The sequence below is a fragment of the Trachinotus anak genome, unplaced genomic scaffold (genome assembly GCF_046630095.1).
Source record: "Trachinotus anak isolate AG129_WGS33_773 ecotype Australia unplaced genomic scaffold, CSIRO_AGI_Tana_v1 ptg000005l, whole genome shotgun sequence".
Classification (NCBI taxonomy): domain Eukaryota; kingdom Metazoa; phylum Chordata; class Actinopteri; order Carangiformes; family Carangidae; genus Trachinotus; species Trachinotus anak.
The window spans coordinates 13,585,447-13,611,261 of record NW_027273856.1 but is presented as its reverse complement, the minus strand read 5'-3'; the positions used below and the strand labels follow the sequence as shown (position 1 = coordinate 13,611,261).

Genomic DNA, 25,815 nt, shown 5'->3' with positions numbered 1-25,815 from the left:
AGTGACAGTGAGGGATGTGTTTGTCATTACATGTCAGAGCTGTGCAGCATGTGAGCAGGAGCTGGAATATCCACCTCCATTACCACTGTGTTTTTACAATAAATCAGAGTTTCAGACTTACCACCGGGTAAATCACTTTCTCAGGTTTAGGAAGTGGACTTTTCTTCAGTGTGGCATGTGCGACCTGGTGGAGGTTAATTTACAGCTCAGGGAATGTGGAGAGTGACAGGTATGATGGGTCATGCACAAGGCTGATTGTAAATTATAGCCTCATCCCATGAGGATCCATCCATCCATAATCTATACTGCTTATCCGAACTGGGTCACAGGGGTCTGGAGCCAATCCCAGCCGACACTAGACAGGACGCCAGTCTGTCACAGGGCCAGTCTACCACAGGGCTGACATATAGAGACAGACAGACAACCATTTACACTCACACTCACACTTAATTCGCAATTTAGAGCCACCAATTAACCTGCATGTCTTTGGACTGTGGGAGGAAGCCAGAGTACCCGGAGGTACTGATGCAGGGAGAACATGCAAACTCCACAAAGGTCCAGTGTTCAAACCCTGAACCTTCTCGCATTGAGGCATCTGCACCACCGTATAGCTCTTAGACCTGCGCTGTCATCGATAGATTCAAGAACAAACCATTATATTCTTCTAGAATGCAGACACATGGTGTATGCAACTCTACTTTATTTATATAGAAGCTTTCATACAAACACACAGGCCACTCTTCTCTGCAGGTCCTCTCAAGCTCTGTCAGGTTGGATGGAGACTATCTTCCAGTCTCTTCAGAGATGTTTGATTGGGTTCAGCTCAGGGCTCTGGCTCCTCTGTTGTCTTGGCTGTGTGCTCAGGGTTGTTGTCCTGTTGGAAGGGGAATCCTCAGTCCAGTCTGAGGTGGACTGAACAAACTTCTAAAAGCCTCCAGAATGTGAAATTCTTGTAGTCTTCTTACTGTTGAGTATGACCCCAAAAACTGGAACAGATTTCAAGGAAATGCTCACAATCCAGATCAAGACACGTCAGCAGTCTTTCAGAAAACAAAATCCATATTATTTGTTTTTTTTCCTACAAAAATCTAGTGCCTAGATGAATGCATCACAAGATACACCCATGATCTTTCTTTAGTAAACTAAATGCTCACTGTATAACCAGAGGACCCCAAAATCTACACTTTTTTTCAAATTGTCAAGGATCCAGATAAATACATACATACATACATACATACAGGATCCTTACAATCGTCCAAGATCCAGGTTTTCTCTTTATTCATTTAGCTGCAGAATGTGAAACACAGATCTTAGGGGTCTAGCACAGACCTCAGCAGTCCTCGGAGGTCCATATGGAAGCATGGATATATATTTGCTGTCTTTGGTTACCATTTTGCAGTCTGCACGGGCAACACGGTGTGCTAGAGATAAGGTTATTACTTCTGGTGCCTTAACAAAAACAGCTACCTGAGGGAAAAACGATCAGATCAAATCTCAGAGGAAAAGAAAAAAAAACACAAACACATTTATAGTTTTAATACAGCGGGTGAGTGCAGCATGTCTTATTTGCAGACTTGTGATCTGTCTGTTCTGCCACACACTGGATTTTTTTCTTTCACTCTGTATTTCAGTGGGAGGCTGGCAGGGGTCCCGTCCTGCAGCAACTGGGAAACAAAAGAGGAAGAGAGCCTCCTTCCTCCTCGCCAGGAGGCCCTGGGGAGATGCTGCAGCTGGTTCCTCTGCTTCAATCTGAGGACAGCACTGCCCTCTAGAGTGTCTGCTGCTGTAGGTGCAGCCTCAGAGGGAGAGGGGCGGGGAGGGCGGCAGACAGCCAGCCTGCCCTGTGCTGCCATGGTGAGGCAGCGACGGTGGTGGGGACTTGCTGATGATGACAGATCAGATTGTTTATTCCCACCGGGTCTGATTAAGCGCTTTGTTTTCTTGCGCAGATGTCAACTGAGCAGCAGCAGTGTCTGTGGTGTGTCTGTGTGTCGGGGGAGAATGTATAATTGTGTGTGTGTGTGTGTGTGTGTGTGTGTGTGTGTGTGTGAGAAAGTGAGACTGTCCATGGTGCAGATGCCCTTAACCTGTGGCTGAAATGCTTATCAGATGCTCATCCAAGCCTTCTGAGGTGAACTGTTAATTACTGAGATGATGACACACCATGAAATCACTTCAGATTGTCTTCAGGGTTTCGATCTCAGCTCTCGAGCTAATTTTTTCTGATTGGGTGACAGTTGTAGCTGATTAATTTTCCGCGTTGACAGCTACTTTTTTTTCTTCACACACAGCAATACTTTCAGTGTTCCAGTGGCAATAGACAACTTTCCCTCCCCAGTGTTTTCAAGTGGCGTTATTGTTGGCGCCACTGTCAAAGAATTGTCTAGGCAGTTTCACCACTGCACATTTTAGAAAGGTCACCACCAGTAAACATGTTATTTGTTTGGATTATCTAACAGACAATGAATTGTTTGTTTCTGTCTGCTAGCGGGGGCAGGAGAGGCATGACTACCACTGTCAGCCTGGCTGCTGTCCACAGCAAGAAACAACTGTAGGAATCACAGTTTGAACTAGGAAGCTGAACTCAGTGCTGTGAAAAAGGCTGAGTAAAACACCTGGCTGTATTAACGAGTAGGCAGCTTTGCTCTAGTAGAAAAAAGGCCATCTGAATATCAGTTTGGAGCTCTCTCCATAGTCAGACTGGCCATTAGGACTACGCCACAGTGGTGGTGGGCCAGTGGACAATAAGAATGAGTCCAGTGCTGAATTTATGGCCCAGCCTGACCATGGCCCTCTACATCAAGTGAATGCCCGTCCAAGGTTCAGTCTCCATCTTCACCTTCTTCAACACCTCTTACAAGAGGCCTCTCTTTCTCTGCAATATTAACTGAATACATTAATGAGCTACTGGACAATTTCCCCTAGGGATTAATAAAGTATTCTATCTATCTACCTGTGGAAAGCTACTGTGGAAAATAAAAGCTTCTATCTTTCTGTTTTTTGGTTGCACCATGGCAGGTGCACTTCATTTGTGCCATAAATCCCACCCTCATTTTCCCAGAAATTTCATGCCTGTTGACAGAAAGAATTGCAAAGCCAAAGCAAAGTTTATAGGAAACCAATCTAACTGCAGATAGTGTCATTATTTTATAGCCATTACATTGTGCAATTGACATTTACTTCTTCAATCTTCGGACTGAAGAAGTTTGCTCTAGGTTACTGGAGCCCTCTATTGATGTATATTCTGGATCCATGAAGCTGTAAAGGTGCATGTTGGGCTCTTGAAGAGATTACGTTTTGGTTCCCAATATTTATTTTACTGCAGTAAAATAGAGCACACACACTCAGGATTACAAAACAGGCATCTTGATTGTAACATGGAACATGTTCTGATCTGGTTTTGAATCAGGATGTCATGATACCAGAGTTTTGGCAGTATTCAAATATCAATGAAATTCCACAATTCTTGATACCAAATTACCAAAAAACAGAGGCTGCTCCATCCACACACACACACACACACACACACACACACACACACACACACACACACACACACACACACACACACACCTTTGTATGGTCAAAGTGCAAGCAGTAATTTAAATTGACTGTGTTTTGTGTTGTCATTTTACATATGACATCTATTTATTCATCTATTAACTTGGGGAAAGTTTAAAAAAAAAAAAAGAGGAGGTGTTTTAGGAGATGTGCTTATTCACATTTTTTTCCCCAAGAGATCAGAAGATCAATAATCAATACTATCCTCATGCTTGTATCTTTATCTTATCTTTATGCTAAGTTGGGCTAAATACTCTCTGACTGCACAGGCATGGGAGTGTTATCAATCTTCCTGTTTACTCTTGGGAAGACTGAAAATTGGTTCACCTCCCAACATTGGCCATTTACAACAGCTCATTGAAAAAGATGTCTGAAATAATGTATTTCTAGCCTACTGTCCCTCTGTAACTATGTCCTCTCCTGGTTTGTGTAACATCTCCCAGCCTGCATCTTCACCCACGAACTCCTCTGAACGGTGCGATAATGATGCTCTTACTCACGTTTGAGAGCTGAGAGCTAATCAGATGAAGCCAGACTGTGTCAGACAGTAATGGAGATGTCAGGCGGACTCAGCTCAGACTGCAGGTGTTCTCATTTGGCAGGGGGATCAGTCCGGCAGCCTCACTGTCCCTCCTGCCTCAGAGAGATGGAAAACAATTTACCATCTATGTTGGACTGGACACTGACAGCATCTGGACTGAGTGAGCAACCAATTAGATAAAGTGTGTTTGTCGCCCAAAATCTTTGTAGGCTAATCGCATAACATAATGAAATAAGAAATTAATGAAGCTATGAAAAGTGAATGGATGTAATTTGTGTCATTTTTTCCCCCCTCTCAGTGACGTAGATGTGTGGGTGGATGGACAGTTCGGGCTGTCTCTCAGAGATTAGTCTGTCAGAGAGGCTGCGATGCTGCCTGAGATGACTGTGTTCTCAGCAGCAGAGAGGATGGCCAGCAGGGAACCAGGCTGACAGTAATGTCCCTTAAAGGGCCCATATTTGACACTTTTTATTTGAAGTGTTGATATCCATAAAGATTTAAAATATATATACTTTATTGATCCCTATAGGGAAATTCAAATTGTCCAGTAGCTTATTCATGTATTTAGTTAATATTTGAGTCTGTGTCATGATCCACTGCCTTTGTCTGAGGTGTTGAACAGTCTGATGACAGTGAACAGAGGAGTTCCTGAACCTCTCAGTCCTGCAGCAGAGAGATGAGACATTGCTGCTGTAGCTGCTTCTCTGGCCTGAAGGATGTTGTGGAGAGGATGGTTGGTGTTGTCCAAGATGGCTGCATCTTACAGAGCATGTGTCTCTCCACAACAGTCCTGAGTGAGTCCAGAATCCTCCACTCACAGACCCAGCCTTTGGAACCATCGTCTCCAGTCTTCTTGTGTTCAGTTTACTGTCCAGGGACACACCTACGTATTTATAGGTGTTCAACAACCTCAGTGTCCTTCCCTCTAACTCTTACTGGCTGAAGTGTGGACCTAGGCCTGTGACAGTCAATGACTATCTCCTTGGTCTTGGAGGTTCAGGAGACAGTTCTTGTGGCTCCATTCACTGAAGGCCATCGTCAGATCTCTGAGAAAAAGAGAGGCTCTGAGCCTCTCCTCTGATTGGCTAACTGTTTTCTGACTGATCAAATAAAAATATAGCAGAGGGTCTTGTATGAGGAGCAAAGGGGACAACAGTGTGGCAGAGAGGCTGTAGCATCAGGACATATATCCTGCTGGGCTTGATGAGCTGATCAGCTGCAGGTATGCTGGCTGACGGGCGAACAGGTGACGGGGCGGGGGGGGGACAAAATGAGCCCCTGAAATACCCTCAACCCCCAAAACAGAAAACCAGTGGGGAAACAACAAAGGTTCAGAGACTGTAAAGGAAGAAAAAACTGGTGGTATCCATCACTCCACTAGAAAAGAGAAGATCTCCAGCATATCAGATCACAACAGTAAGGAACAAGCCAACAACCCTGCTAGTGTGACACCAAACCTGGAGGTGAGGTAAGAAAACAAGAAAAGACAGAAAACAAACACTTCATCCACCACACTGAAAGAACTGATTGGTCTAAACTATATGTATAAGGAAACCAGTCAGCTGAAGGAAAATTAGCTGGCTCTGTGATTCTGACAGTTGGAGGTGAGTGTGTTGCCATGGTGACCAAACCAAGCAGCCACAGCAGAGAGGTAGAATACCCTGCTACCTTAAACAGTGTTAGAGCTAAGAACAACTGCTGACTACATCATATACAATGGCATACTAACATCAGCACATGGTAGCAGGTCATTTGCAACCACACACACACACACACACACACACACACACACACACACACACACACACACACACACACGGCATTACCTGTAGCTGTGTCCCAGTTCAGGGGCCACAACCCTTGAAGGCTGCATCTGAAGACTGATTGCATCACAGTGAAACTAAACTGTAGGCTGCACTAGTTCTGGATTGGCTGTGGGGTTTAAGCAAACCAAACTACATTTGAAGACAGAAGTATTTACACCTGGTCCTGTGGGTGATGGCGTTGATGGCGTTCGGAAATCTTGTCTTCCAATATTGCAGGTGAGTAATTTACTCAATATGCTTCTTCCTCACAGTTCTGCCCCTGCATCATTCACATACTGCACCCAGCCTGACTTCAGCATGTAAAGAAGGACTGGGTGTTAAAGCTTGTACTTTTGTCTGGGTTGGACCCCAGAGCAGATTCAGACTCAGACAAGCAGATCAAGGAAATGGGAAGGTTTATTGTCAGAACTCGGCAGCTCTGAGTGGTGTAGCAGGGAATGGCCATGGAGTGTGGAGACTCAGGGAGAGTCGGGGTTGCAGGAGCAGGACGGGCCTCACAGCAGGAGCAGGTAGAAACACTGGAGCAGGAAACTCTGGATTGAGGAGAAAATACTGATGAGCACTTTAGAAAACACGAAGTGATTATCCAAGTTCAAAAAACACAAGGGACTTGGTAAGGCCTGACGTGTTTACCACAAAGCAAGCATAACAATCTGGCAGAGAGTGGGTGATGAACTGGGGGTTTTAAACTGGCTTGATGAATGATGGGCTGCAGGTGGGTCAGGCTGCCAGTGCTGCACCACGCCCCTGCTGTGAGGAAACACAAGAACATGGGGGAGGAGACAGACAAAAGACACACAAGGAAACACTGGGGAAAAAACCCCAGCCAGGCTGTAACACTGGGCCTGGATCTTGTCATTTGTGTTAAATACTCTGACGTGACCTTGTGTTTTGTCTCCAGATGCAGTCTTATCTGTCAAATCCTGAGCCAACGAGCAGACCATCTTCATTAGGCTTCTAACCCCACCCTCCCTTTCTTAACCCAACTGGGCAAGGCAGACGGCCGCCCACCCTGAGTCCGGTTCTGTTGGAGGTTTCTTCCTGTTAAAGGGAGTTTTTCCTCCCCACTCATGGTGGGGACTGTTGGGTTTCTTGCCACAATATTGTATGCATACCTTACCCTGTAAAGTGCTTTGAGATAATGTTTATGATATGACACCATACAAATGAAATTTTAGTAAATTCACAATCCATTGGGTCAGAATTTGTTGTCAACAGCATGAATCCATGGACCCAACCTGTATTGTGTCAACAGTCAAGGCCGGTGGTGATGCAATCAGTGATGGTTTGAATGCCTCAGCCAATCTGAGGATTGTTTTTATGGCCACAATTTACCATCTTACCCTCTTCTAATGATTTCTTCCAGCAGGATAATGCTCTGTGTCACAAAGCACAACTGGTTGTCATGAACATGAGTTTATTAAATTCAGCTCTGTCTGCAGACCTGGATCCAGTAGACCACCTCTGGGATGTAGTAGAACAGGAGATTGGCAGCATGAATGTGCAGCAGACAAATCTGCAGAATTGACGTGATCATCATCAATCATGTCAACATGAAGCAGAACCTGAAAGTTCAGTTTCCAACATCTGGTGGAATCCATGCAAAGGGAGTGTTCCTAATAAAGCGCTCACTCAGTGTATACTGTGTCTGCACGTGTTTCCAGGCAGCATGTTCTCACAGTGTGGAGGTGGGGTTTTCCTGTTCCCCTCAGCATTACTCATGTCTGGTCTGTATCCACGCTGCTATCAGACATGTAACTCTTCACACTGAGGGTGCAGCAGATTGCTCAGACAGCTTAACACCTCCCCTCCTGTCTCTATATGTTGAGTGTTGCACTGATGGGCCACTTATTTTAGAAAGCACAAAACTCTGAGCGGGACAGGATCCCAGGTTATAAGACTGATGTTCAAGGTTATTAAATTACAGTTGGTCTGATGGGGGTTTGATATTTTCTGAATAGTCACTGACGGGTCAGTCTCTAAAATTATCTGGTTCACAGGGTGCGAAGTAAATTATCACACCAACAGCAACTATGGCAATTAGTTTGAAAAAACAAAATGATTGTTAAAAAAAAAAAAAAACCTGTCACAGGAAAGACACCCAAAGAAATTCAAACTTTAAGAAGAAAGACTTCAAATTTTAATAGGCTGTACTGCCAAGAGAACTCCATTAGGACTGAAGGTCACATGATTTTTCACCACAAGTTCATACACATTTGAGGAGAATAATAATAATAATAATAATAATAATAATAATAATCTGATAAATCCTTTCATATCCTTTAGAGTGACAGTACACAGACTTTAAAGTGGTAAAACGATGCCAACAATACAGAACCTTAGGTCTGGAGGTATGACCTTTCAGGCCATCAGAGTGTTTCACTTTTCCCTATTCAGCTTTAAGCCTTGAGATAATACAAAACAACAGTTTTATTTTTTAAAGAAAGGAGGGAACTTATGACAAAAAGGTCCCCCCCAAAAAAAATACAGCACACACACACAAAGTGGTTATGATTGTAGCAAATGCCTACTTGTTTTTAAGGTGTTTTACTCGGGCTTGCAGGTCATGTGTCAGTTTCTCCTTGCTGGCCTTTTCTTTATGAAACTGTGTGTTCATCTTTCTTTTTCCCTCACACTTTCTCTGAAGGTGCTGTTCAAGCTGCAGTCCTCTCTTCCTTTCCACCTTCAGTTCTTCCTGAAGCTCGAGCTATCGTCAAGCTATTTAATTTTTTTACAACTGCCTTATCTCAACTACCGCGTCCTCATGTTCCTCAACTACTTCTTCTGTTACTTCTTCAGCTCTTTCTCCTTCTACTTGTTTTTCTCTTGCTGCGGTTCTGTCCTCTCCTTGAAAGGAGTAAGGGCCCCGAGGCTCTGGAATGATCTGCCTGAAGATATCCACTTGCTGGGTCATCCCCTCTTTTAAGAGTCTTCTTAAAACATATCTTTATCAGAGAGCTTTTCCTGGTTTCACCCTTCCTTGAAATGTTTTATTTCTTTATTCTCACTCTGTATTGAATTTATACACCTGGGTGTTTTAATTTTTACCTTAACATGCCTTTAACACACTACCACCGGTGTCATGCTATGGATTGGAAGTTGATGCATGAATTAGATGTTGCTGAAACTAAGTACAGTAGCATTCTGTTGTACATACAGTTGCCAAATTATCTTCTTTTGTTACAGGTCAGCCTGAACACCAACTAATCTACTATTGTATTAGCTCCGCTTCATTTGTTTATGTGCAAAACTTAATAATAATAGCTAATTCATATAAGATAAGATTATTTATTTTTGATCATCAACATGGTCTATGAAAACCAACAAACAACTGCACTAAAATGGTCTGCCTGGTAGCACCAGATTATTGCTCATATCCTGAACTCAGGGAACTCAGTTATTGTCAAACACAGAGATTAAAATAAGTCACAGGGATGTACTGCTGCCTTGGTCCGCATAATTCACTGTGACGATGAACACTGCTATCTATTACATCCCAGTACTTTTTCCTGGATTTACATCACCAGTTTTGACTACTAAGGGACTCAGCTGTTTTGTTTACTGCTGTACAGTGACAGATTGATAGAGTTTGTGCCCCTTTGAAGTAAAAGTAAGTATTTAAAGCTGGAAATATGAGTTTGTGAACTTTGATGATTTCAGCAGACAGCGGCAGTGAATGGCTTCCTTCTTGTGAGCTCCTGTGGGTGGGAGAGAGCAGGAAGAGTATTTAGAGCAGAGGAAATGCATTGTAGGTTTGGGTGTTTCTCAGATATTGACAATAAGAGAAAAAAAGAAATTACATTGGTCTCATCATTCCATTTAAAGAGTCCATGCTTGAAAGGGAAACAATTGGTGCGCATATGTTTAACTGTCACCTTTTTTTGTGCTTTTGAACTATAGGAATGGGAAATAGCTTCCAGTGTTATCACTCATCTACTACCAGTTGATGGAGGGGTAATGGGGCAGTTTATTATCATTCACACTGACACTGTATTGTGTAATTCCCTTTCTCTCAAAGATGACTGTAGGACATGGTGATTCAAGTTTGAATTATAAAATTCATGGACCCTCAGTAAATTAAAAATGTGTGCCTGTACCATTTGGACAATCATGCTGCAGTGTTACAAACCCCATAAACTCCTTTCCTGAGGGCGTCTTCAGACAGGCGAATGGATCTGCTCCTCTGATATTCACCAGCCATCTCATTCTCCTAAGTAGTTATTTAAGACGGTATGGTTAAAAGATTTAGTTTTTCCTAATGGCTCTGGTCTTACTTTGCACATCACCTGTGTGAATGTGTATTTCTTTCACCATTAAAGTAAAATAAATGCTTTGCATGTTTCAAAATGATATGAATGCCCTTTTATTGATGAAATGCTGAAGATACCTCATAAGCTGCCCCCCTGCTTGATCACTCCAAACATCCAGCTCAGCCTATAGCTAAACATGTCAATCCTACTTTCTTCTTAATGTTCCCAGAGTCATTGCTCCTTCTCGGGTGGTGGTCCTGTTCCAGATTGTGACTTTGTAAAGTAAAGAGCTTACAATTAAAATGGTCCCACTTTTTTGTACTGCACTGTGTGCTTTACATGTTCATTATGTAACCTCTGCTGTCATTTTGGCCATGTCTGGAAAACATTTTTTCAATCTAGCCAGGGCATTGCAAAATGACACAAGCTAACTCACTGAAGCCAACGCAACTGGCATAAAATGTGACTGTAGCTTATATTAATATCTAGTCTAATCTAGACTTACCTGTCTGCACCCTCGGGAAAGAAAAGACAGATGCATTTTTCTTGTTATTACAGTCCATTGCATCACAGAGCTTGGGCATTTTTGAAACTGATGGATTGCTTGTCTGTACCAAAAGAATACAACAACTGACAATACAACACAGATGCAGAACAAATTTGCACCTTTTTTGTTTCATCTACTAGTTTGACAACCCAGTACAAGAAGTTTAATATGCTAATACTCTCTGTTTTCTCCTCCAAAAACTGGTAATAACGACAATAAGACCACTACAGTGCTATCATTGAAATGAAACTATGGAACCTTAGACAGGATATGGAGGGAAACCAGAGTCTGGAGGCGTTGTCTCTCTGATCATGACAAACACCGATGAGGATGTGAGTGAGTGACTTTGACAAAAAGGATGAAGCCCTCATCTGAAAACCTCTCAACAATCAAGCACGCTATGGACCAGCCCTTCACTCACCGAAGAACACAGATTACACAACATAACCTTCCACACTGGCAGAGATATTTCATCAGTATCTACATTTTATTGACATGTCACACCTGGTAATCAAAGTCAAACAGACACCAAGACCTTGATATAACAGTAACACTGGATTACTGAACAGGCCTATCAGAATCAGAATCAGTGTGGGATTCGGGAAAAAAAACCTCGGCAACATAAGCATATACAAACACATTTTACAACACAATGACTCAAGACAATTGGGTAAAAGCCCAAGGGGCCCAAGAGGTCAGGGGGTCTGGTGGACTGTAGCCTCTGTTTAAAGTAACTGTGAACATTACTTGTTAGAAAATCAATAAAATGAGTACAAAGAGACGTAAACTGACCATAAAACAATGCAATGCAAAGAAAAACAGAAAATAACCACAAAGACATGTTGCCATTTTGTTCTTTATGAAGCACTCAGTGAAAATGTTGACAAAATCATGTTTAACTGAAACCAGCTGCTGGTGGGAGAATAAGCCATAACCCGTTGAATGGATAGTGGACAAAGATAACAAAAAATACACCACAAAGACACAAAGAGCATGACTAATATGAGCCTCTATGATATCTTGCAGGGCATAGTATAGGGTATAGTATATAATACTATCAAATAAATGACTAATGTCTTGAAATCATGATAGTAACAAGCAGCTGAGATGAGAGCAAGATAAAGAGGCCTGATGAATAACATTTTAATAAACTGAACATGAGGTGGGTAATTCATTAATATGCAGCACAGTTGATCTGTCATCATGTCATAGGAGCTAGCTGGTTAGCATGCTAACTTGAGTACAAGAAAAGATGTGACAGAGACAAGACTTAACATTGGTGTTTATTTCCACCTGTGGAGACAGCTGTTGGTGAATAAAGGAATGAAGTTTGACACTGAACTGTTCTGTAATACAACAGTCTCCTAGATGCATGCGCGGTAAACACCGTGGGTTTATTTTGTGTCAGTCAAAACATGGCAGAAGATAGTGACAGCACTCCTGCAGAGATTTTTCAGCCTTCTAACAAAATTTTCACACCAAAATTAGTGGGTATGAGCGGGTTTTTTAAATGCTGGAATCACACAATTGATTCCTTTTACAGTGACAGACAATTTTGCCTTTCTGTTCTGAGAGGATACACAACGAGCAGTGTCATCACATGCACTTAAAGAGCACACATACAGTCAGAGAAACATCGAGCTGCTAGCCACCATGCAAACTGAATAAAATTTGTCGGTCTTATAGCCAGGTTGGTGCTCCTGTGTCGGAGCCTCCATGTGTGCCACCTCAGTCGGGGATTTTGTGTTTTTGAAACTAACTACGGGGCTGCAGCTCATTTTTTCATCACCAAATGCATTTTAGCCGTGGTATTTCTGGTTTAATACCACCGTGCTGGACAGGTGACAGGTTTACAGTGTCTGTGCTTTAAAAGATGTCACAGCTTGGAAAATAAAACAGGGTTCCCACACTTTGACCATTGACCATTGACCAGCACATTGGCAGAGAAGATTTGGCAAATCTTTCATGGGCGTAACCCACATACTCAGCTCTGCTGCTCATCCCACAAATTCATGTTCCTTACAAATGTGGCACCATTTAAAAGGGAAATAAACCGGCTTTCCAACGGTATAAGTATTATTGCCAAGAAGCATTGTTACAACAAAGAAATAATCTACCAAACCGAAATATCCTTACTTTTTGTGTTTAGTTTAGTAACCTACAATTGTCCCTACTGACAAATTTAGACTGAACTTTACAACAATTCAAAGTTGAATTAGCTCAGATTATCTACTGCTGCTTGGTCTTATCAGTTTATCACACTTTAGCCTGTTTACTAGTAACAGGAAGTGAAGCCTTTAACAAGGTTAACCACACCCACTGTGACCCACCACTAGTTAAACATGTTATATTATGGTCTGTCTTACCCACACAACCCAGCACTGGGTTTGAAGTGACGCTAACAAAGATGCCAGCAAAGTAAAAAGTGCTGTTAGCGAGTATCTAGCTGGTGCTTAGCTACGATACAGCTGGGCTCCCAGTCACTGTACTGACCCCTGCGTCACATTTATTATTATCCAACTCTCAGCAATGAACCAAGACATTTGAAACATTTACTCCTGTTGAATCATAAACCTTAAACCTTTAGCTACAGGCAAAGCAAGCCAGCAAGTACATCAACTTCAGCAACTGAAACTAACCTGCCAACCCATTATTCAACAGTTTAAAACAAGTTGGGAAGAATACCTTAATATAGATACAAAAATAACCACAGTTAGTAGCCATCAGTGACCTAAGCCAGAAACACACTGGATGTGTGGCGTGTGCGTTGCTACCCATGTTGGCATCATCTAGAGATTCAGCATCTCACCTGTTTTTATATATATATATATATATATATATATATATATATATATATATATATATATATATTTGTCTCTCGTTTTCCATGTGTTATTAATCACTGGAAAATTTGTCAACAGTTTTCCAGGTTTTCCAGGATGCGTGGGAAGCCTTGAATCTTAATAATACTGATTATCATAATAATTTTGGTCACTATAATCATGATATTAAATATTTATACCATTTCATCTCTAGTCGAGACCTTACAATATTAAAGAGAGAAACCCAACAGTTCCCACAATGAGCAAGCACTTGGCAACAGTGGGGAGGAGAAAATCCCTTTTACTGGGAAGAAACCTCCGACAGAACCAGACTCAGGGTGGGCGGCCGTCTGCCTCGACCGGTTGGGTTGAGAGGTTGGCCTCTCTTAAGCATCTATCCATCTTTACTCAGTCTGTCCCCTTTGGCAATGAGCAATTAGTGGAGTCAGGCACGATTGTGGGTCGGGAATGATGTGTAATCTTTTCATTGGCTATGCTGATGTACTGCAGGCTGTCAAATGGCTCAGGGAACACTCCTTGCCACCTGATAAATTGTGTTAATATGATGCTAATATTGGATTACTAAGGTAACTTACTGTACTGTGAATTTTGGCTGTTGTTTGAGACTCCTCTGTTTGTGGATGTAAATGTTGCCATGATTTTTTATCATTTGTATTTTTGTTTGCCAAGCAGTGAACTGTTCTTTTTCCAGGTGAGCAGCCCTCTTCCTTGATTGGTTGGGTTCAGAGACGAGATCCCTTTTATTTCTCTTGGGACTGAGAGAGCAAAGGTGTCTCCTCCAACACACTCCCCCTGCCCTGCGGTGTTCTTCTTAATTTGAAGCGTCTCTTCCACCATGGCTTCCGTTTCTTCTTTTTCCTGGCAAGCACCTGAAAACACAAAAATCAATATGTTATTTTTCTTCTGAAGCCAATTCTGATTTAAAGATGAGACTGTCCACCTCAGAAAAACAACAGAATTGGTTGTTTGTTCAAATGCCTAAAAGACCTGTTCTTCTCATGCAAATACTGGCTCTTGTCCGTCAGAAGCAAAGACAGGTGTGACGTTGTTATACTGGACTTTCGGACGAAGCTGGAGTAGATGTTCTGATTAACAAAGAACGTAAGTTTGACATGAAAGTTCACTCTTTGTACCATCTCTCCTGCCAAAGGTTAACCTTATGTTCTTTTAACTATTACTACAGTTTGTCCCTAACCTTGTTAAAATTTGGTGGTCAAAGGTCAAGGTCACTGTGACCCCACAATCAGAATAATCAGAATCAGAATACTTTATTGATCCCCAGGGGGATATTAGGTTATGTTGCAATTGTTCCCTCAACAATAGGAATGTAACAGCAATGAATAGAGAGGTAAAGATAAAAAGATAAAGATAAAACATAAATATAAACATAAAATGTAAAAATATGTCCTTACATTATAATATACACATATACAATATAAATATAAATGCAACAAAATATTGGGAAATTGCAGTTTAAAATTGCACTATTCAACAGATAACAGAGGTACCGAAGTATTGAAAAGAAAAATTGACTCTTAAAAATTATGACACAATTTAACACCACTGTCTAAGAACAGTCAGTAGAGACAGTTAACCTGAAGTTGGGTGTTCTCTTTGATCAGCTGTTTGAGCTCCTCTTCCAGTACACTGGTCCTCTGCCTCCACTCTCCTTCTTTTTGGAGCCACATCTTCTCCAGGTTGATCTTTCTTTCCATCTCCTCCATTCTTTTCTGCCAGCTCTCCTCCTTTTCAGCCAGCGCCTTCCTGTAACTCTCCTCCAAAGTGTTGGATTTACTCTCCCACCTCCTCTCACTCTGGCAGAACTCTGACTGTGTCTGGCTCAACACGGTCAGTGTTTTTTGCTGCTCCCTGATGAGAGCCATCATTTTGTCAACTGAACTGTTATCCTGTATCTCCTCCATCAGCCGGCTCACTCTCCTCTGCCACTTTTCTTCTGATTCCATCAGTTTGGTGGCAGAATCCTCTCTTTCTCTGATCACCTCTCTCCAGTGATCTTTAATGGCAGCGTTCTCCTGTCTCTGAATGAACACGCTTTCTTTAAGAGATGCGATTTCTATCTTTGATACTTTCACCTCTTCTTCCATCAGGTGGATGTGTGACTCAGCAACCAACAGCTTCATCCTAAAACTTCTTATCTCTCCCAGCTGGTTTCCTCTCTCCTCCTCCCAGGCTTCCTTCTCTGCTTGAAAGGCCTTCTCCATCGTCTTTATGCAGCCCTCCATTTCCTCCTTGTCCATCTTGACCTGGGTGTAAAGCCTGGTCGTCTCCTCCAGAGCTTTTTGAGTGCTCAGCTCCTTCTCTGTCAGCCTGGCATTCTCCCTCCTCAGGGAGTCATTGTCGCAGGTCAGCTTCTTGATCTTATCCTGAGCTTTATGAAGAGGGTGCACAAAGGAATTGGGAGCCTGTGCCACTTCTGCGCTGTCTTGGCTGGATGCAGGTGGAAATACTGGTGCACGCCACAAACCGAAAACTGGCCCAGCATAGTGGGTCTAAAAAGGCTGCAGATTGAGAGAATAAAATTGATGAGTACTCTAGAAGGAAACACAGATAGATCACCCAATGAATAAGTAAATCGATGATTATAGGTGTGGTGTTTAGCTAAAAGACAGACCCTACAATGTAATACATGTTTGAAAGTGCATTATGATACAGAACAAGATTTATATGTTCACTGTACACATGCATAATATATTCACTTTTATAATAAGAAAAAGTTTCATCACAAAGTAAAATGAGGCTGTTTTGACATTAATTATGATTATCTTGTATCAATGGAGGGGAATAAACACCTGAATCCCAGTTTAAATATACGCCACAGCTAAGTCTGGTAAGAACAGCTCATTGTTGCCAGTTGCAAAGCACTTTGGTTTTCCAGGTGCACAACAGCAGCAAAAAAATGTGTTAAGTGTGTACATCTCTAAACTACAGGTTATGTTTGAGAGAGTGGTGGACTGAGTGAAATTCTGCTTTATGATGAAATACTGTCTTCCAGAATCCTGGCCTGGAATTATGCAAATGAGGGAACCTTTGTGTCCCACAGTACAACTGACTGTGATCAGCAGAAACACATCTGTGACTGCCATCTCTCAAAACGTCAGAGCAAGCGTCATATTTATTCAGTCATAGCAGTCTCCATTGAAAACGTGACTTCACCCAGAATAGGACTACCAGCTACAGTAAAACATTTAAACAAGTGAAACATGATTTAAAAATGACTTTACAGAAATTAGAGGGCTTTGTAACATGAGCAGGTCACAGTGGAGGAATGTAACAAAGCATATTCACTGAAGTGCTGCATTTGTGCATAATTAAAGTGATAGTTTGACTGGGTTGTGTGAGGTACTTATCTATAGTCAGTGTATCTCCTGCAGTAGATTCAGATCAGCTCCTAGTTTAGAGAAGCAGCTGAGAGCCTCAGCTCGGCTGAGTGACACTGCTGTGGACGGGCCCTTCTGCAAAAACAGGTTTTAGCTATTAAAAAAAAATGCCCACAAAAAATAAATAAATAAATAAAAACTACTATAAGTTTAAGTGTGGACTTTATGTGAATACTTCCACCACTTTATCTTGCTGTCAATCACCCTTTTTCTTTGGAACTACAGTTTGTGTACTGCTGACCTACCGCATTCCTACGCGCAGGCGCCCTGTATTACTCCACAGATCAGCTGTTTAGGTCAGCGTAGGTGCACTTATGTGTAGGAATACATGGTTCAACTGCTGAAAAAATGTGGTTCCAAAGGAAAGAGCTGTTTGACTGCAAAATAAAGCAGGCTGCTGCTCTAAGCTGGGGGCGATTTACTGCAGGTTATACACTGACTATAGATAAGTACCTCACACAACCTCACATCAAATAACCCAAACTATCAATTTAACTCACTGCAGCCGACTACATTTTGAGAAAAATGTTGTACTTTTTACTCCACTGTATTATTTGTGAGATATTAGTTACTTGTTTATATAAGATTAAGATTATTCATAAGAAACATCTGGTGATCTGACAGAATATTCAGCTTTGTTGTAGATCAAACTACAAAGAGCCTGTATAAAACAGAATATCAACATTAGATTAAACTTAAAATTCCCCCCCAACCAACTACAGTGGCCGGCTGAAAGGATGTATGTGTTATTGGTTCATGAGTGTTTCATCCGTCATCCAGTGACTAGTTGAGTAAAAGTGGACAACACCAACTTAGAAGCCCTGGAAAAAATCTTGTTTTTGTTGCCCATTGTTTTACTTCTTGCTGCAGTGATGCAGATGTGTATTTCAGGGTGTGGGTGTCAGTACAGTAGACATCCCTGTTGGATGTGGTTGTAGAGTCAACAGCAGATGACCATCATATTAAAAACTTTCAACCAGAGGGCAGTGAAACACAACTTGTTAGAACAGGCATCTTTAACCTTTAACTACAATAAAAATGTAATAGTTAAAAATGTGCCTACTAGTTTAATGATATAAAATACAGGAGCTAAGGCTGAAAATGGAAAAGTGTAGCGTCCTAAGTTCCATATGCTATGTGACTTCCTGGGTTTTGTATGTTGTAGTGTCTTAATTTCCATATGTTATGTGACTTCCTGGGTCTGGTACATTCAGTTAGGGGCCCTAGGTCAAAAGGACATGGGAGATTAGTGTTTCTTTGTCTTAGGAAATGAGGTCCATTTAGATATGGACCATATATCTTGTCTCAGCTTCATGACAAAAACCAACCTATATAAGTGGGTAGTTAGAGCTGTTATGCAGAGGAGATTCATATTGGCTTCGACTCCTCTCTCAGGCAATCCATGGTGCTTGATTTGATGCTGGACTTCTTTGTAATAAACCTCTTTATATACAAGCAAGACGGTGTCAGCGGAGTTTCCTTCATCATCTTCACATCATCGCTATTAATAAACAACAAAAGAAAAAAAAAGAAAGGAAAACATATCCAATGATGAATGCAAATTTCAAAACAAAAATGTATGTAATACTGTGTCACATGATATTGACACTTAATCAGGTTCAAAACTCCATTCAGTTCAGTGTAAACACATCTTTTTAATACCACCTATAGTCCAATTTGAGGAGCATTATCATGAACCTGTCATGAGATGTTTGAGGTGTCTGTGACCTATTTATCTGAAGCTCTTCATGTCACAACATGTGGTAAGGCCACCACCCTCTGTATTAGCCTGATAATAGCTCCCAATCAATTTATTTCAACAGAGCAACATTTGGACAACAGCTCAGTGCAGTACAGACATTCAGCTGCCTCATCTTCCTGGGTCGTCTTCTTCCCTCAGATCTGATTATTTGAGTGGGACTTTTCCACTGTATTCTTGCAGTGGGCCTTCTCCTCCAGAGCTGTCGTAGAGGGAGGCTGAAAGCCAGGTGTGAGTCTCTATCATGTCCAATCAGCTGAATTTACACCAGGTGGTTACCTCGTGTTAATGACAGAAGGCCTTGAAGTGTGTCTGACCATGGTCATAGGTTTGCATATGGATGGTAGGATCATGACCCTACCCATACTTTCACATTGTTTGGAGTGAAGTCATATTAGATCATTCCTACGTGCCGTCCCAGATGCTACATCTCCAGTGCAACCAATTTAGGCATGTCAGCATGTGATTGTGTGAAAGGGTTGGGGCTATCTGGAGGCTCACGTCATGCAGAAACATAGTACTCACTGAAGACACAGAGGAGGCGGGAGCAGATCAGAGAGTGGTCAGTTGTCAGTGTCAGTCCAGACCTTAAGCATGGGTGGAAATGGATTACTGCAGTCGACTCCCTGTTCTCTTTCTCCTGAACTGCACAGCACACATAATGTCCTTATGCCCATATCAACAAGTTTTGTACTTTGTAGATATCATGTGATATAATCCATATCATGCATAACTGGATTAGTGTTACTGTTGTAGCTGGTCATGGTGGAGCGAATTTTAAATGTGAAATCCAGTGGAAAAGGGAAGCTGCAGCGTTGGTAGGACTGCTGAATAGAAACATGCTGATGTTGGAGGCAAACATTTTTTCTCTTTTTTCTTATCTTTTCCATTAAAAAGTAATTTGCTCAAGTTTACTTTCTTTTAGTCTTAGACCTGTGACTGTGTACAACTTTTATTTACATGTAAATACAGATCGTATATGTTAATATCAATTTGGTTGACAGCATTAAAAAGTCCTCTTTGCTTTAGTCCCTACCAATGTTGAGATTCACAAACAAACTTACACCCTCGTCTGTCGCTGTGTCCTTGGTGCAGAAGAATCACATGCTGCAGGATTTCCTCCCGGTGCACTTGCAGGATCTGAGAATCCCACCTTCAGAGTCTTGACAGCTTCTGAAGACTTACCTGGGAGAAATGTCCCACAACCTCAAAACTCTGGCTGAAGTGGCGCTGGTGAGCACAGGTTCACAGCAGAGCACAAGTTCAGCCGTCAGAATAAACTTAAAACAGTCCTGAGAAGTCGTCTGTCAGAGGCGAAGACGCAAACCTAATGACAGCCGCCTCTGCAGCGGTCAGCCTTGATGTGTGCACACAGCTTAAGCCACGGAGGTGGGTTTGAGCCCTGGCTGCAACATGTCAATCGAGTTAATTTTAATTTCTTGTCAATAGCTTGTTCATATTTTGAATGTAATTGTTAAATTAGACAATTACAATTAAAATACTATTAAAAAAAACTGTAGAATTGCAGTATTCATATTTGCCTGTTTAGGCACAATGGCCACAGTGTTTCAGTGCCCACTGCTGTCATCACAGGAAAAAATAAAAATGTATCCACTTTGTGTGGTGTTGACATGAAAAGTCACCACAGTCTGTGTTTCTGTTCATCTTAAATCTCGATGTGTGAAAATTACATGTCATTAAATAGGCCTTGTCTTATTATCATTAAAAATGAAAGTGATTTTTTTCAGTCCTGTCCTGATCCTCTGGCTGCAACATAACAGAATGTGAAAAATTGAAGTGCTCTGAATCCTTTCTGAATGCACTGTACTTTTATTATTATTAGTTTAGTACTATTTATTTCTTGGACTGGTGTTCTTGAGTTCTCTCAGACCAGATGATGGACTAAACCTACCTTCAGGAAAATGCACAACAAATCACAAGAGCTGCCAACATCCACACATGTGATTTGCGGCGCACTAATCTGTCGGGTGGTTTCAGTTTTCGGTGAAGACAGTTTATGTGAGCGGAGATTGAATCATTCCATTTTCCCACCAAGTCGGGCCCCTGCTCTACATTTTTGAAATCGCTCTCTCACACACCCCCTCCTCCCTCCATCTGTTTCTAATCAACGCTCACTGCCAAGACTGAGATACAACTTCCTCCTGAAGAGGCAACTCACAAACTGGACAGCGAGGACAGGATCCCACAGGAGAGCTGCACTTAAAAACCGTGGATAGCAGTTTACAATTTCTTTAAATAATGTGGAGAGGAAGCTAAACAAGATATTTATCCAGCTGCTTCTTCCTCTGTTTGTTTACATGAATTTGACATTTGTTTCAAATCCTGTTGTTGCAATATTTAGTACAAATGGAAAAGAGTCCTTCAATATCTAACTGTTCTCTACTCCTGATATTAACAGTCTAATCTTTCAGGTCTAGAGATAATATTTATTATTATGACCTTTGTCATGGCAGATTGACTTCTTATAGAAAAGCACAGGTGGAGGTGGCCTGTGTCTAAAGGTGTCAGTGTACTTCAAACTAAGTGCTAGCCAAATAGTCTAACTGCATCTGCACCAAGAACACACTGGCTGTGTGTCTGCTGCGTGGCTGCTACTGCCAGTTCTTATCCGTCTGCATGGAGTTTGCAGGCTGCTTGGATGTTCAATTTATCTTCATTTTTTATTTTTTTATTTTTTATTTTTGACATAAAATGTCTCTAAAACACCTCTATCTCCACATGCAGCTGCTACAATGTTTAAAGAATTATATTAATATTTGTTTCATGCCAATGACATTTTCAGATTCACCCTAGACATAGAGACAATAGTGGAAGGTGTCAGTTTTGTGTAATATTGCTGGTATAACGTCAAAATGACATGTCTTTTCTCTGTCTATTTTTGCTGCAAGACGCGAGTGTGAGTGTAAAAAATAGGTGCGACACCAAATCTCTAGACTCGTTCATGGGCACGTCACACAGCAGCCAGGTTTTTATTCTTTTTTTTATTCTTCACACGACTTCTTCTGTAACTTTTCTCATGTACAACAGAATGTGACACCAACAAGTGTGTACCCTAATCCCCATTTGCACAGTTCACGATGTTGAGACAGCAAAGACACATTAAAGACACAGAGTTCTTGGAGAGAGGTCAGTGAGGCAGAGAGATACATCCAGCAGGAGGCTCTGTCAGCCGCCTTCCTTTGTGAACAGTTATGAGAACTTTCAGATTTGTACAGTCTAGTATTTTGAAGTATAGTGAGGCTTTGAAAAGATCAGTTAGGGTCAGTCCACACTGTTTTTTGTCCATTTTACAAACTGCCAGATAGCTCCATAACTACCTCTGCCTCTACATGCTTGTCCGATTACTGTGAAATTTCTTCAAGATTTTTATGGTCCCCAAATAAATGAGTCTGATTATTTTTTTGGTGACCTGCTAACTTTCCCTCTAGTGCCAACAAAGGTTTTATCGGTCACACCTCTGGTATCCCTGCTTTGCCTTTAGCCCACACTAGCATTGCTGTGATGTGATCCAAGTTGCATCAAGTTCATAATATGGGTAACCACAAGTCGTCACACCTACTTTAACCTGTCACTAATGAAAACAGACATGTAACATGAAACATCATGTAGCCATCAAGTTACTTATGCATGGAGGAGAAGAAAAGCCAGTTCTGAAACAAGCTGGAGTCCTACAGCAGCTTGAATATTTCTCTCTGTCTTAGCAAAGCCAGACCAGTATCGGCCCATGGTCGGACTGGGAAAGAAATTCAGCACTGGACTTGAACCAGTTGCACAAATGACAATGACAGAGCCGCTCAAAACCTTAAAGACTTTATCAATGATTTGACGGCCCACTGGCCGACTGGGATTTGAGCTAGTGGCCCCGGTGACCAGGCGCCTGCGCTTTGGTCTCACCTCTCTCTTTGTTGGAGGCCTTTCTGACAAACAAGTTGTTTCTTCAGTGGAGGAAATTCTGGAAGGTCGCTTTCACCTGAAGGCTGTGTACTGCACTGTGCCATCTCATCTGTGTCTTTATAAACATAGGCAGGACCCATGGTTTGACAGGAAGGGACACACATGCACACTCTGCTGTCCCGGATACCAAATTAAAAGAACAGAGAAGCCCAGATTACAGTCCTCATCGTGGGGGTGTGACTTCATTCTCTGCTCAGGATGCCATTACTCCACTATATCTTTACGTAGAAAATAGTTGTTTCCTTCTGTGTTATTGTCTAAAATCTTGCTTACAGAATCTCTGAAGATGCTGGTGATATGGGAATTGAAGCATACTTTCATTTTGCTGTAATTAAAATCTGTCCCACAGGTATTTGAGCTGCATTTTTAAAGCATGAATGTGGTTGCAAATTATTCAATTTCTACTCATAATACTTTGTATCTAATGTCAAAAGTTCACATTTATTTGTCTTTTGAGAATTGTGCTTGAGCTCTTCCCAGAGAGTTTTTAGCACTACCAGAAAGTGTGTATTATTAAAGTGAGGAGGTGTTTGTTGTGATAGAGGTCATAGTTTTCTTTGGTATGTGTGGAGAGTGTAAGGAGACACCACGGACCAAAGGGGAGAGGGCTGAACTTCTGACCTTCTGGACCCACTCAGGAGAGGTTGCCATGCCTCTCTCCAGATCCACCGCCCTGACTTGGAGATGAGTTTTATGAGTACAGAGCAATCACAGTCATAATAAATGTGATTAATTCCTTGCTTTTCCTGCTGTGGAAAGGAATGATGCAAAAGGTACTTCACAGGGTTTGCCTCTGTAAGCTGTGACAGATTTTTACAATGGAGTGACTGGGTAATAATTTTGCAGTTCACCTTTCTTCCACATTAGTTTGTCTGAACATAGGTTTGTTTGAAGGGCCCATATTTTAAATTTTTACAGTGTTTTATCTGAAGTGTTGATCTCCATCAGAAGATATATTTGTGGTTTTAAGAACTAAAAACCATCTCAGTGTAGTTTTACATCTCCTCTCTCAGGCTTCTCTCTGGAGCTCTAGCAACAACAGGTTAGTCAGCCAATCAGAAAAGAAACTCTGAGCTTCTCTTCTGATTGGCTGACTGTTTTCTGAGTAATCAAATAAAAATATAAGAGCTAGGGTAAACACTCAGAGAAACTTTTGTGCTTCTTGCCTTGTCTGACTTCCTTTTAGCAATGTCATGTGTTCCCAAATCTTAGAAATTACTTTGATGAGCACAATGTTATTATTTCCAGTAAAAATATGGTCAAACTACAACCTGTAAAATACTGAAATTTTCCTTTTATTTGTATGCATAATACCCTTGTATGCAAAATATTGTCAAGCAAACTGGAGAAAACACAGTAAAAGCATCAGTAAGACACTTTATTTGTGACAAAGTCTTGTTGTACTTTATTAAGTCAGATCTTGTGATACTGACTCTGCAGCACATCAGATGGATTTCTCCCTGTTGTTTTTGGCTCAGAGGGCAGTGTTGCACTGTGCCATGCCTGCTGTATCACTCAGCTGCCAGACCCAGCAGTGGTCTTTGATCACATGAATGGCCATAGCTGAATGAATTGGGCAAAGAAGACCACCCGGGGACAAACTCCTCCCTTTGTGGAGAAGTTAAGAATACAGTTCTGCTGCTGTGAAACCTCTCCAATCTCTGAAAATGACCCTGGCCAATGAGTGATCTCTGCTGTTTATACTGTGCCTGTGCTGAGAATACCAGTGTGCAGCCGGCCAAACATGGAGAGGGAGAGAGTCTTCTCCGTCTCAGTGAGCTGGTGAAGTAAACAGATTGTGTGGTTCAGCAAAGCCTAACATCTGCTTATGGGTGGTTAGTACCATCCCTGTTCCATTTACATTGCATGAAAGTGTTTTATAAAGGCTGAAATGCAGAAGTGCAGAGCTGGAGTCTACGGTTACTCCCAAGACAGCAATTAACTTTGTTATGGTACCAGAGTCTTTTCATAAGCAGGTAACAGAATGGGAGGGGTATCAAGGCAAAATTACAGAGTGTAGAGCTGCATTGGCTGAAAATTGGTTTTCACCAATCATTCATCATCTGGACTGCTTCAAAAATATATTGTATTGTATACTGAATTTGAGTTTTCACTTTAGCTAAAGAAGACAGAAGTTATCCAGAGGGTGAAAGTTTTGTCACCAACTGACAGTTGTGTGGGATGAACACAATACTGAATGTGCAGGGGCTGCCAATAATTACGTTTCCATCCACCTGCTTACCAACAGCATGGTCGGTATGGATTTCACTTTGTGAGTCTACATGTCTATGTTCCTTATACCCTATTCATGGGGTCTGAAAACCAGGACCAAAGTGGACCAAAATTTTGGACCCCGTGAGATTAAATGGCTGAAGATTAAGACTTGTTTTTAGGGTCAGAAGTAGGATTATGTTCAGGTTAGGGTTAGGGAATGTATTGTCAATGACCACACAAATATAAGAAGACAAGGATGTGTGTGATTATGGAGAATCCTACTGTAGCAGGATCTACCACGGAGGTGGTCTTGAGTTCTTTGGCAGGTGTTTATATCTGTCAGATTTTGTCACTGCTTTTTTGTCACATCTGCATAAGATAGACTCACAAAACTTTACAGGTGTGTAGTTGAGATCAAAATATAGGCTGAGTTCAAAAATGAGTGTTTTTTCATTTTCCCCTTTTTCAGCTCAAATTCAGTTAGTTATCATTTTGTCAACTTAATAAAGAACATAGCTGCCAGGCACACATTTTTTATATATATTATTTACATAATCCTCTTTATACTGGATAGTGCATGAGGCCTTCACCAGATTTCACCAACATGGTCTGTCTGACACACATCTCTCCAGGTAAAACCAACCTGTTTAAATTTTATTAAGGCTTAAAGTTATTCATAATTGAGTAGTATGAGTGCCACAAACCAGCAGTCCACACAAGCCCCACCTCTTTACCCAATTTTGTATTAGCTGGGAGTTAGGGGTGGAGTCAGGCACTGCCAAGATGGCAACAGCAAGCAGCTCACTCTGAGCTTCAAAATCACTCTGCAGAAACCTGTAGGTGACATCACACAGACTACATCCAACTTTATTTGCAGTCTATGGTAAACATTGAAAAAATA

At 41.5% G+C, this 25,815-nt stretch overlaps 1 protein-coding gene across 3 annotated transcripts; it reads right to left on the bottom strand.

Annotated features, from left to right (window-relative positions):
* Positions 1-9,159: 9,159 nt before the first annotated feature.
* Positions 9,160-16,516, bottom strand: LOC139621253 (golgin subfamily A member 6-like protein 22). Of its 3 annotated transcripts, XR_011690966.1 has the most exons (4): positions 16,379-16,505; positions 15,164-16,087; positions 14,144-14,437; positions 9,160-9,626 (listed from the first exon to the last, which is right to left on the bottom strand). XR_011690966.1 is itself a non-coding variant. In XM_071477552.1 (2 exons), exons 1-2 carry the CDS (start codon positions 15,824-15,826, stop codon positions 14,309-14,311), a joined length of 792 nt encoding a protein of 263 aa, XP_071333653.1. In that variant the 5' UTR covers positions 15,827-16,516; the 3' UTR covers positions 13,609-14,308. The 3 variants fall into 3 exon arrangements, 1 of the variants encoding a protein (XP_071333653.1); XR_011690965.1 differs by having other exon boundaries at positions 15,164-16,516; XM_071477552.1 differs by lacking the exon at positions 9,160-9,626 and having other exon boundaries at positions 13,609-14,437; positions 15,164-16,516.
* Between the last annotated feature and the right edge of the window lie 9,299 nt (positions 16,517-25,815).

Bases quoted from the DNA above. Each gene is read 5' to 3' on its own strand.
- LOC139621253 (XM_071477552.1), bottom strand. From the start codon at position 15,826: ATGGACAAGGAGGAAATGGAGGGCTGCATAAAGACGATGGAGAAGGCC. The intron at 14,438-15,163 runs GTTAACTGTCTC...TTGTGTTTTCAG, and splicing joins AAGAGAACACCCAACTTCAG to GTGCTTGCCAGGAAAAAGAA.